Source organism: Trichechus manatus, unplaced genomic scaffold (genome assembly GCF_000243295.1).
Source record: "Trichechus manatus latirostris isolate Lorelei unplaced genomic scaffold, TriManLat1.0 scaffold00022, whole genome shotgun sequence".
Lineage (NCBI taxonomy): Eukaryota > Metazoa > Chordata > Mammalia > Sirenia > Trichechidae > Trichechus > Trichechus manatus.
The window spans coordinates 3,786,119-3,799,464 of NW_004443958.1; the positions used below are offsets into that span (position 1 = coordinate 3,786,119).

Consider the following 13,346-nt stretch of genomic DNA (forward strand, 5'->3'; position numbering starts at 1 on the left):
AAATTATCCTTCCATCCAAATGGAAAGAAAAACAGTTATGGCCATATATTAATCTACATCTATGGTATTACAAAAATGGCAACACTGCCAACAGTAAGGGGACTAAGATAAAATACTTTAAAAATGGGTATGAGAATCAGTAAGTTAGTCTTCAGAACAAAGAAAAGTTTATATCTTGCCGATTTATTGTTATCCTCAAGAGATGTAATGGGTCATAGTTTAATAACTACTCAATCAGCATGTTTAATTCCTGAAAGAAAATTTGATATAATTAAATTATCATCTTTCCAAATTTCAGTTCCTTCTTCCACCCAAAGACAGACGTTTAGAATCCATGAGTCACGGACTCCTTATGCTGAATAGAGCCCTTAATAATATACACTGCAAAGAATGCTAAACTCCTAAAACTTCAAAGAAGCATCAGAAAGGTCATTTGGGTTTTATTTTTTGTTGGGGGGGTAAGGGATTTCTTTTTAGTTGCTTTATTAAAAAAAAAAAACCACTGTGGTTAATTTAGTTGACTATACTTTGAAGTAGTTATAGAAAAAATAATTTTTTTACTAGAATTATATCACCATAATTTTTCAGAGTGACATATTATGTAAATATAAGCACATTCGCAATACTTCTAAGTGGAAGAAACTCCCCTAGCAAGGCATAAGTTAGATGCCATAAGACTATAGCCACCCTCAAGTTATTATCTCTGAGACAAATAACAGATTGCACTATGTTTTACTGTGTGCCAAGAACTTTTCCAGTTAACATTTTCACTTGAAAAAATGGATCACATACTTGTAAAATCATACCCAGCATTGACTTCATAAGGCATGTGGCTTTAGAGTGCTTTTTACAATTATTAATTCTTTTAGTCAACTAGCAGGAGGCTAACGCAATTGTCTTAGAAGACGCTCGGAAGACACAGAAGACATTTTGAGAGCTGATCTGTACATCTGCAAAACAAAGCAAAAAAAAAAATATTTCCTTCCTAAATGATGTAAACATACTTTAATGTATCACACCTAAAATACATTAGTATGCTAGCACCATGAGCTGCTTTAAAAGATACCTGATAAAACCATGAGCAGACCTTAAGCAAGAGCCTCTCCCTCCCCTGAGTTTTAATGAAGTAGCAGAAAGAGGAACGTGATATAAAAGATTGCAGGAGAAGGAATCATTTTGATGACAGACTGTGGTGTTGGTGAAATTATTTACCTTTAAAGTCTCTCAGCCCTAATGACTACAATACTTACCTAAACTGGAAGGTGGGGGTGAAAAAGATCTTAATTAATGAACATCAGTAATGACTTTCATAGGGAAATTTTAAAATATATCATCACATCAAGAAGTCTTAGTCATCAGTTTGGCAATTCTGTTTTAAACTTCATCTTTTTGCTACATAGCAATGTCCCTCACACAAACTACTAAAAAAAAAGTTCAAATGCCAGTTAAAGTAGGTCCACTATAGGCAACTATTTTGGATAATGGAACTAACAGTGAACTGAAGAAAGAATCTAAATGAACACCAAACAAACGTCAGCTGCTTAGGAGTCAATTCCGTCGCATAGTGACCCCATGTGTCACCACAGAACTGTGCTTTATAGGGTTTTCAACGGCTGATTTCCCTCACCCCCAGAAGTCAATCGCCAGGCCTTTCTTCCCAGGCTGCTCTGTGTGGACAACCAGCCAACCTTCTGGTTAGCATCTGAAAGCTTTTAACCCTTTGCCACCCAGGGAATCCAAATGAGGGCTATAAGCTTAAAACTGCTGATCTCTGTCTCAGTCCTCTAGTTGTGAGATACAAAATTGAGTGAGCATTCCCACTTTCACATCATCTTCCACGTATACAGCCCATTTCCATCAAGTCTATTCCAATTCATAGCGGCCCCACAGGACAGAATAGAACTGTCCCATAGGGTTTCCAAGAAGTGGCTGGTGGTTAGCAGCCAAGCTATTAACCACTGCGACACCGGAACTCCTTTTCCATACACATAAATACGTGTATATTCCTTAAACAGCCCATGTAATGTGAACGCATTTTATCTGCCAAGATATGAAAGCAGGTTAAAATATATTTAGCCTCCCAAAAATGCTCTATACGCATTAATTTTCATTAGTGGGATGTAAGACATTCCATCTGCAAAAATCATATATTTCTACTCTTAATTAACCAGATTTCCTTCTTAATTAAAGTTAAATCTAAAAGCTATCTTTGCTCTCTTAGAGGAAAGTTTATTGCTGTAAAAAGTAATAGGATAGTGTACTACTGTACTTCTGTGTTACAGTATCATGTTGAAGATTTATGTAATGGAAATAATCAGCTTAGAGGTTAATTCCGTTAACTATGTTATTTTACTCATTAAAAGCCTTAAATATACATATATTTTAAATCTTCTGTAAAAGATGGTGACTTATGTTGTCATGATAGCATTTTCATGGCAAAAGGGATCTGATTTTTCTAATACTACCTAGATATTATGAATTAACTACTTAAGGATTTAGTTTCATTTCGTATTTATAAATAATCAATTAATTACATTTACATATATCACTCCGAATAACCTTGCAATAAGATAATCAAATGAATTATTCAACCATCATCAGCTATCACAGTAATTTAAAAAGAGAGCTCATATCACATCCATTCAATGCAGATGAGAACTAGGATTTACTTTCTTTAGCTGAGAAATTCCCTGAAGGTAAGGGATCTAAATTCTATGCTCTTTTAGTATCTGAACTACAAAGTAAAGAACCAGAAGTTTACCTAAGAAGAAAATCTAAAGAGGAATTAAGCAATCTTGAGTCTCAGGTTCTGGATCTGATTCAAACCTCACGTCGATGTGATCAAGAGCAAGTCCTTTCACTTGCCTGGGCCTCTGTCCTCATTGGTACAATGAGAGAACTAGAAAAAATGATTTCTAAACTACTCCCGCCTCTGTGACCCTACGATGGTTCTGGTTAATGGTTTAGGCACTTTAGCTTTCCCTTGGAAAACCTTTATCCAATTTCATTGAAAGACTATCAATATTAAACCATTAACAAGTAAGGATGGCCTAAATCACTGATGCCTACCGTTCACTCAGTTTTTCATATTCCCAATATTCATTCATTCATTAAACGTATATTTGCCAGCAATTATGTGCCAAACACATCAAGCAAGATGACTTTACTTTTATCGTTTGTCACTAACTTGAAGGGAGAGGAAAGACATATTTAAAAAGCAAAGAAAAATTATAAGGAAGTCCTCTTTCTCAAAAAAAAAAAAACTTGTATGTATAAGAAATAAACATGTGTGTGTGGGTATGGGTGTCTTTGATATACATATCTATATACACACATACATATACATACACCATATATATATTCTGAACAAGGCTGTAAAAAATGGGGGGGGGTGGCAAGATTGTATAATTTGACCTTAGTCTCAAATCCTGCTGAGTATGATTTTTATTATAAGGAGCAGTTCTTATTTTCACAATATATAATCCCAGATGACTTTTTCTCACTGTTTTTTCAGATAATAAAACTTTGAAGTGTTTGAAATCAAAGCTTAGCACAAAAAGAAAAGTCATGACGGTCTTCTCTTTTGTTTTTTCCCATTCTTGTTTATATTCCTGGCCTAGGAGTACTGAGTTATTAATTACACATTTCATGTAGCTTTTATTTAAAAAAAATTAAAGAAAGAAAAAAGGTATAGCAAATTGTTTCTTTTGATCAAAGTCCCCCACAAAGAATTTAAAGAATTAAGCAAGTGATAGCAAAATAAAAGGAAGGTCAAGTCTTGGGCCTATAGAGCAAACTGGATAGCTTCCATATGAACAACATATAAAGTTCCGTTTTTTAAGAACATATGTGTTTGCTCATAGGTTTAGGAGAAAATAAAAATCACTTGAATCCTCTCTACTCTATATATACAGATCAAAATCAGATTGCTTAAGTGAACTATAAAATGCAAGGAAACACTGTTTATCCAATTCACAAACCCAAGAATTACTGAAGGAGTTTAAATGTTTTCTATTTCTTCAGATTTCAGGGCAATACTTCAATGGTAGATTGCTTTTTTTGTAAACTGCTTCAAACTTCATAAACCCAGCGTCAGATCCTGTTCTTTGCTATCCGTTTCTATTTAATTTACTCTCTAAATTGATTGTTCCTGAATCTTTAAAGGTATTTTGGACATCTTAAATCCTGTTGAGATTTAAATGTCATCACCTTCAAACAACTCCCATCAAATAAATCTCTTATTAATTCATATCAAATTAATCCGAAATGATCACTTCTATTAGCATATGCTTCAGAGCACGAAGCCCATTAATAGTCATCTGGACACTGGGACTAACCTCTAAGTTAACCCAAGCCTCTCTCTGAGATAAAACACACACTATTTAGATATCCTATTACAAAGAGTTTCGATGCTGGCCCAAATACATTTTATAAGGCTTTTACTTCATCATGCTATGCTCGCCATATTTTAAATATCTCATTTCAAATGTACTAGTCTAGGTAAAAGCAGACAGTTTGGAAAGTAATAATGCCATATTAACCAAAATAGTCTGCATATATTCGTATGTATGTTAGAGAAAAGCCTCTATTAACTATTTTATTTTTATAAGAAACTTACGAAACTGCTTTTTTGTTTTTAATGACTTTATGCTAAGAAGTCTAAATGAAAGAGTAGAATGTATCTGAAAAAATATGCACCTATTTTCACTAAATGGGATAACTAAAATAGAACAAATATACATCACAGATTACCAAAAGGAAAGAAAAATTGATTATTTTTCCTTTCATAACAGGTGAGAGGCAAATGTATTAAAAACTGATTTGAATAAGATCACAATTTTACTAAGCAAATTAAGAAACATTACCATTCGTTTCCCCCACATATATGTAGGTTTTCCTTTTGTTTTCCACTCACAGGAAAAAAATTAAAATAATCTACAGTGACAACTGTTGATTCAAACAAGCCCATCTGACTTTGCATTTGCACATGGGCCAGGCTCAACTTCACTGTTAAATGCAGAGTATTTCAACTGATCCCTGGGCAAAGAGCCAAACATAGCACTTAAGTTCAAAAAGAGTAGCTCATGGAAAAGTATAAATGCATCTATTTATCTTGATGGTTATCATGTGAATTGACATTTTATTTGTATGTTAATTAGGTTTCCACTGATAACAAAAATAGTCACCAGTGCTGTGCTTTGCAGGAATGCTTTTGATTTTCTTCCCAGCATTTGCTGAAAAACATCTTTGTACATTAAAGGGAGTCCCTGGATAGTACAAACAGTTAACACTCTAGGCTGCTAACCAAAAGGTTGGCAGTTCGAGTCTATCCAGAGGCACCTCAGAAGAAAGGTCTGGCGATATACTTCCAAAAAACCAGTCACTGAAAATCCTACGGACAGGGGCAGATTATCCAATAAGTAAGCTAAGCATGGGCTTACTTGTGCTTATTTACTAATCTATAGTAAACAACTTCACATTTTTTTCACCACATCAAAGATTCTGCTTCAAAGTATGGCTGTCATCTGTCTGTCTCCCAACCCCACAGCACATTCGTACAGACTCAAAGCTTGTTTTCAAATTTACAATCCCTGATGGGGCAGATGACTCCGTGAGCAAGGTAAGCATGGGCTTAGTAGCGCTTACTTCCTAACCTGTAGTGAACAAGTTCACATGAGTTTCACTTTGATGTGGTGTGGTGAAAATTGTTCACTACAGATTAGGAAGTAATCACAAGTAAGCCCATGCTTACCTTGCTTATCGGATAATTCGCCCCTACCTATGAGGCACTGTTCTACTCTGACACACGTGTGGCTGCCATGAGCCGAAATCGACTCAATGGCAACTGGTGATTGTCATTTTTATGTATTGATGTTGCTTTTCCTGTTTCCTAATCTGTTACTCAATAAAAAGGAAAATCTCAACTTTTAACTCAATCCCCCAATATAACTCTCAGTCTTCTCATAATCAATCCGTATCAATCACTGCAAATCCTTTGGTAATTTTAAGCACATAAACAGCATAATAAATCTCATGGATGTATGCCATGAAGATAATATATTTCATAAGAATGCTCATGGTCTTCACAGCACTCATAAGCTGAGTATATTAGGCAAAGTGTTTGTTAGGTTTTATTTTATTTTATTTTTTAAGAATGCCGAACTGGACACATGATTAAAACAAATGTTGTAAAAACATACTGAGAACTTAGACTGGTAATGTACTATAAATATATTAAGTAGTCAAAGGGAGGGAAGTAAATTTGCACCATCATAGGCAACATTTCTTCTTCATAAAACTGGGAACTAACTCACAAACCACTGTGCTCATCCCTGAAGCACAACAGAACCCAAATCAAACAACTTGCTTTCAAGTCGATTCCAACATCCATCTGAGAACCAATGGCTTGATGAGCAACCGCTGTGGGGCAGGAACCAGCAAATGAATACACGCAAGTAAAAGGATTTAGACATAAGATCAGAGCATCAATATACATAAATTCCAAGAAGGCAGCAATCTTTGCCTTGTATACAGTTTTAAAAATCCATTTAAATTAATAAACAGCACTGATAAATGTTTATTCTGCAAGGAATATACGCTAATGATATGAAATTTGGTATATATACCACCCTATTTAGGGCACCCAGGAGCCCTGGTGGCGCAGTGGTTAAAGCGAACGATCGTTAACCGAAAGGTCAGTGGTTTGAAACCACCAGCGGCACCACGGGAGAAAGATGTGGCAATCTGCTTCTGAAGAGATTTACAGCCTTGGAGACCCTACAGGGCCACTATAAGTCAGAATTAACTCAATGGCAGTGGGATTTTTTGGAAGTATTTAGTGCTTACTAAATTTAATCAGTTTAGGATCATTTTTCTGTCTTATAAAAACAAATTATACACATACAGATTGGGATCATTTTTCTCTTTTGTTAAGTATATTGAAATTTTTCAAAGAAAATGTCTCTTTTTAAAAAAAATTGTCCTTGAAAGCAACTTCTGACAGTAGAATGGGTTAAAAAAAAAAAAAAAACTCTTTTGTTTTCAGTCTCCTAGGAAGAGAAATGTTTTACATATGGAAAAAGAAAAAGCATACCCAGAATCCCTTCATAATTTGGAGAGGTAGTAAACTTGAAAGCCCCAACTAAAATACATTTTTTTTTTTTTTTTTTTTTTGACATTGGTTAACAACCCCACAACATTTTAACCATATAAATACTCTACTTATACATTTTTTTTTTTTTTTTTTTTTGACAAAACCATCAATTGAGAACATTCTGCCTATGCCCATCCCAAGTTTAGCTAAACTCTGTCTGGGATTTTACTGTGGTGATTGTTTAAGCACAGATGATAAGAAATTCCAAGATTTTTCTCAATGTTCTCTCATGATCTTAGCCTCAAGGGGGAAAAAAAATGTAAGGCGGTTCCACGGTCAAATTAAGTTTAGTGGAAACTGTATACTTTATACCCCCTCTTCAGATATCCACAAAGTATATTAGGGATTAAGGCTCTGAGAAGTCCTAGGCATGGGAGAGGGGGGAGTCAATTCAATTTGGATTGGAATTTCCCAATCTTATTTGGCTTCATGTCACATAATGCCACTTACCCAATAAAACTAATGTTCTGCTGAGCACAAAGGGAGATGGTGCTCTAGAGAGTGCTTTTCAAGGAAGAAATATAACCAAGATTTTAAAGCATATGCAATATTTTTAAAGGAAACAGTATTCCTTCATTAACTTGGCAGGAAAAATTAAGATGCTTTGATCCAAAGTGGAACCTTTTAAAGGGTTTGTTTTTTTTTGTTTTTTTCCAGCATGATTATCAACATTAAAAGAAGATCAGGATGTATTATATCATGACAGATTTAGAACTAACATTTTTAAAGAATGTGTAATACCACAGGATTGCCACCACGCTAGTACTTGAGTGAAAAAAGGCAAGAGATAAACATCGATGTACAGTATGATCACAGCTGTTCAAATTATACATACATAAAGATATATTGATATAAGCCCAATGATATCTCTAGGTTAAATAGTTTAGGCAGATATCACAGTATAAAGAAGTCCCACCTTTTCTTCAATTATTACTTCTAATGCTGTCCACTACGGTCATCAATTGAAACACTACCACCTAGTATATTAAATTTGTCCCATCCCTTTACAACAGCTTAAAATTTTATGTGATTAAAATAAAGTCTGTACTTTTACAACAATTTTTTTAATGAACTCTCAAACCAAAAGATGGCAAGCACTTATTTATCAAAAATGTTTAATGAAATATGGTACATGAAAAGAAATTACAAAGACCTAGGATTGCACTAAGGGATCTACAGTTCATATAGTTACAATCAGTAATTCTCAAATGCCTGCATCTCTTATCTGAGAAAATATATCTAGCCCATGTGCTTCTCCTTGTTATTCATAAGTTCCATTTCTTCCAACTCTCTCTGTCTCTGCCTCCAGATTCATCTTCACTCATAACGAAGAACAGAAAGTTAATACCTGGGACCAAAGTCAGTAAATACATGGCACCATAAAAGAAAGCCCTGGCGATCCACTTTCGTAAGATTAAAAAAAAAAACAACAACAAGCCAAACTCATTGCTAGTCGATTCTGACTCATAGCAACCCAACAGGACAGAGCAGAATTGTTCCATACGGTTTCCAAGGCTGTAATCTTTACAACACCAAACTAGCACATCTTTCTCCTGTGGAGCGAGCTGGTGGGTTCAGACCACCGACCTTTCAATTAGCAGCTGAGGGCTTAACCACTGTGCCACTAGCGCTCCTTTCAGTAAGATCACAGCCACTGAAACCCCTGTGGAGCACATTTCTCCTCCTAAACACATGGGGTGCCATGAGCTGGAATCAACTCATTGGAAATGAGTTTGGACTTTTTTTTTATTATTATTATTTTTAATGTTGACCTAGATTAAAATTGTTCTCCTTTGTGGCACAGTTTACAAACTTAATGTCAGTCTGACTCATGTTTCTGGAAAATTCAGAAAGAGAGAAATTAATGTACATAGAATGGATTCCATATCTCCCCCTTGTAGATTTCCAGGCACTAGCTTCATGGCATTTGAGGTGGTGTGTGTGTGTGTGTGTGTGTGTGTGTGTGTTATTGCCTTCCCCACTACCTCAAGGATTAAAGCAAAAGGTTAAAAATAAATTAATACAATAAAAATAGGCTAGGTAGATTCCCAAGTAAATCTAAAACAGAGAATTAATTTTAAATTAGTTTTAAACACAAAGCCAGATATGGAGATGAGGTCACAGTGAGATCCAATTCTGAGAGGAGGACCACATGTCTAGATTACTCCTGGGCCCCACAACTACTACTCTGCATATTCACATATGAGAAAAAGAATAGTGACTCAATGCATACATGTGAGGTTGCAGAATTTATGTTAAGGTAGAAATTAGCTCACTCATTAAACAAATACTTTGTAGTGGTAATCTAGTCAATCTTCACTTTCAACCTGAATATAAACTTAAGAATCTATCTAAACACACACACGTACCCATACACCTTTGGGAAAGACTTTTCACTATTTGAGTCCAAATTAGTAATTTCTCAGGGAATTTTATTGTGGACACCTGTCATAACAGAGTAAGAGGGGAAAAAATTTCAGATTCTGGGTGTTTTACAAATAATTCCTTTAAAATCTAACTGAATATTGAAAGAAACCAAATATCTTAACTAGACTTTTTTTTAGGCCCACAATCTTGAAACTGATACATAGTCTAACCTTAATTAGTAAGCAACAAAAATGTACTGAGTGTTACTATGAGCTAGGCACCGTGCCAAGAGTACACTATCTCATTTGATGTTAATGTTGATTTATAATCCTTTGAGGAAGGTACTATTATGGCCCAAATTTTATAGATGAGGCAACTAAGGCTTGAAGAACACTAGCACATGGGAGAGTTGAGTCTGAAGGAGTCTATAGCGATACCAGACTACCTTGGTTTTCCATGACATTTCTCATAAATTCTCTGGTGTTCTTATGAATAACATTTCAGCAATGCATATATAGATATAAAAGTGTCAACATTTTAAGAAACTTAGAAGAGAACACACAATGTATGAGACACCATTTCACAAAGATTGCCATCAACCAAACTTAACTGATTCTATCCTTGTGGCAACTGAATACACAATCTTCCCAACATTTTCATGGACTATCAGGACATCGTAACTTTTGGATTTGCCTCGTTAACACCTAGCACACCATGAAGCTCTCAGACGAATTCAAAAGGAAGTTTTTCCAAAAGTATCAATTCTACAAAGCCTTCCACAATTTCTCCAGACAAAAAGTTAGTCTCCTCCACTATCACCTGTGGCATTTTTTGCGTATCTCTTTGTGCACCTGCCACACCACACTGTAATTTTGTGTTTATGTTTTAGGCTACTCCCACTAGACTGTGAAGTCTTTCAGATCAGATAGATCATTATTAACATTATTAATTACAATTCAAAATATCAGTATATACTCCTTCACATAGGTGAATATGTTCATCAAAATATCAACATATAATAATTAGATATGTAATTACCTAGGAATCGCCATGGGGCAGTTCTACTCTGTTACACAGGTTTGTTGTACTATGATTCAGAATCAACTCAACAGCACTCAACAACAAGTGGGGGGGTGTGCTTGTGGAGGGGTGTATCAGTGATTCTCGATCTTTTTTCAGGTGCAACACAGCTCAAGCTACAAGACATTTCACTTCATTAACAACACACTATGGTAGTGATTACTGGAGAGGAATATAGTAGCATATTGGGGAAAGGGACATGTAAGGTTTTAAAAAGCTGGGTGATACTGACATGGCCCACACCACCGAGAGTGGCCTATCATAGGGTAGGCACTCACAAAAATTCCTATTAGATGAATCAATGTTAGCATACTTAGAGATTCCTGCATATTCCTTATCTCCTCAAGGAAGGAATAAATCTCTTGACATTAATTAGACTCAGGAGAATAAAAGCTAGAATAAAGCTAAAACTGTCTCCTCAGCACACCAACAAACCAAACTAGGACATACAGGGATCCAAAGCATAAAGTTTTGTCTTTACAGGCATACCTCATTTCATTGCACTTCACTGATACCGAGCTTTTTACAACTTGAAGGTTTATGGCAAACCTGCATCTCGCTGAGCAAATCTACAGGTGCCATTTTTCCAACAGCATATGCTCACTTCATGTCTCTGTGTCACATTTTGGTAATTCTTACAATATTTCTTATTTTTTCATTATTATTATATCTGTTATGATGATCTGTGATCAGTGATCTTTGATGTTACTATTGTAATTGTTTTGGAGTGCCATGAACCGCACCCATTAAGACGACAAATTTAATAAACGTGTGTGTTCTGACTGCTCCACTGACTGGACGTTTCCCTCTTTCCTTCTCCTCAGGTGTTCCTATTCCCTAAGACACGACAATATTGAAATTAGACCAATTAATAACCCTACAACGGCCCCTAAGTGTTCAAGTGAAAGGAAGAGTCACACAACTCTCATTTTAAATCAAAAGCTAGAAACAACTAAGTTAGTGAGGAAGGCAGATCAAAAGCCGAGACGGGCCAAAAGCTAGGCCTCTTGTGCCAAACGGTTAGCCAAGCTGTGAATGCAAAGGAAAAGTTCTTGAAGGAAATTAAAAGTGCTACTCCAGTGAACACACGAATGATAAGAAAGCAAAACAGCCTTATTGCTGATATGGACAAAGTTTTAGTGGTCTGGATAGAAGACCACACCAGCCACAACATTCCTTTAAGCCAAAGCCTAAGCAAGAGCAAGGTCCTAACTCTCTTCAATTCTGTGAGGATTGAAAGAGGGGAGGAAGCTACAGGAGAAAAATCTGAAGCTAGCAGAGGTTGGTTCACAAGGTTTAAGGAAAGAAGCCATCTCTGTAACATAAAAGTGCAAGGTGAAGCTCCAAGTGCTGATGCAGAACCTGCAGCAAGTTATCCAGAAGATCTAGCTAAGATAATTGACGAAGGTGGCTACACTAAACAACAGATTTTCAATGTAGAGGAAAACAGCCTTATATTGGAAGAAGATGCCATCTAGGACTTTCATAGCTAGAGAGGAGAAGTCAATGCCTGGCTTCAGAGATTCAAAGGACAGGCTGACTCTCTCGTTAGGAGCTAATGCAGCTGGTGACTTCAAGTTGAAGCCAATGCTCATTTACCATTTTGAAAATCCTAGGACCCTTAAGAATTACGCTAAATCTACTCTGCCTGTGCTTTCTAAATGGAACAACAAAGCCTGGATGACAGCACATCTGTTTACAACACAGTTTAGTGAATATTTTAAGCTCACGGTTGAGACCTATTGCTCAGAAAAAGAATCCTTTCAAAATACTACTGTTCAATGACAATGCACCTGGACACCAAAGAGTTCTGATGGAGACGTACAAGGAGGTTAATGTTGTCTTCATGCATGCTAACACAACATCCATTCTGCAGACCATGGATTAAGGAGTAATTTCGACTTTAAAGTCTTATTTAAGAAATACATTTCAAAAATGCTGTAGCTGCCGTAAGCAGTGATTCCTCTGAGGGATCTGGGCAAAGTAAACCGAAAATCTTCTGGAAAGGATTCAACATTCTAGATGCTACTAAGTACGTTCATGATTCATGGGAGGGGGCCAAAAATACCAACATTAACAGGAGTTTGGAAGAAGTTGATTCCAACCCTCATGGATGACTTTGAGGGATTCAAGACTTCAGTGGAGGAAGTAACTGCAGATGTGGTGGAAACAGCCAGAGAACTAGAATTAGAAGAGGAGACTGAAGATGTGACTGAATTGCTGCAATCTCATGATAAAACTTTAGCAGATGAGGAGTTGCTTCTTATGGATAAGCAAAGAAAGTAGTTTCTTGAGATGGAATCTACTTCTGGTGAAGACACTGTGAAAATTGTTGAAATGACCACAGAAGATTTAGAATATTACATAAACTGAGTTGGTAAGGCAGCAGCACGGTTTGAGAGGACTGACTCCAATTTTGAAAAAAGTTCTATTGTGACTATAATGCTATCAGACAGCACTGCATTGCTACAGAGAAATCTGTCATGAAAGGAAGAGTCAATCAATGCAGCAAACTTCATTGTTGTCTTATTTTAAGGAATTGTCACAGCCACCCCAACCTCCAGCAACCACGACCCTGATCAGTCAGCAGCCATCAACACCAAGGCAAGATCCTCCACCAGCAAAAAGATTACGACTCGCTGAAGGCTTAGATGATGGTTAGCATTTTTTAGCAATAAAGTATTTTTTAATTAAGATATGTACATTGTTTTTTTAGACATAATGCTATTGCACATTTAACAGATTA

At 36.0% G+C, this 13,346-nt stretch overlaps 1 protein-coding gene across 3 annotated transcripts in view; it reads right to left on the reverse strand.

The window, feature by feature from the left end:
- The window catches only part of TRPS1 (transcriptional repressor GATA binding 1), a 274,383-nt gene that overhangs the window by 228,503 nt on the left and 32,534 nt on the right, over positions 1-13,346 (reverse strand). The window contains exon 2 of one of the 3 annotated variants that reach the window (XM_023728163.1): positions 793-950. The exons of 1 other annotated variant lie outside the window; for it this stretch is intronic. In XM_023728163.1, coding sequence (XP_023583931.1) covers positions 793-829 — 37 coding nt within the window. In that variant the 5' untranslated portion in view covers positions 830-950. Of the gene's footprint in view, positions 1-792; positions 5,375-13,346 lie in introns of those variants that run through there. One more of the 3 variants, XM_004372960.2, reaches the window with a different exon arrangement.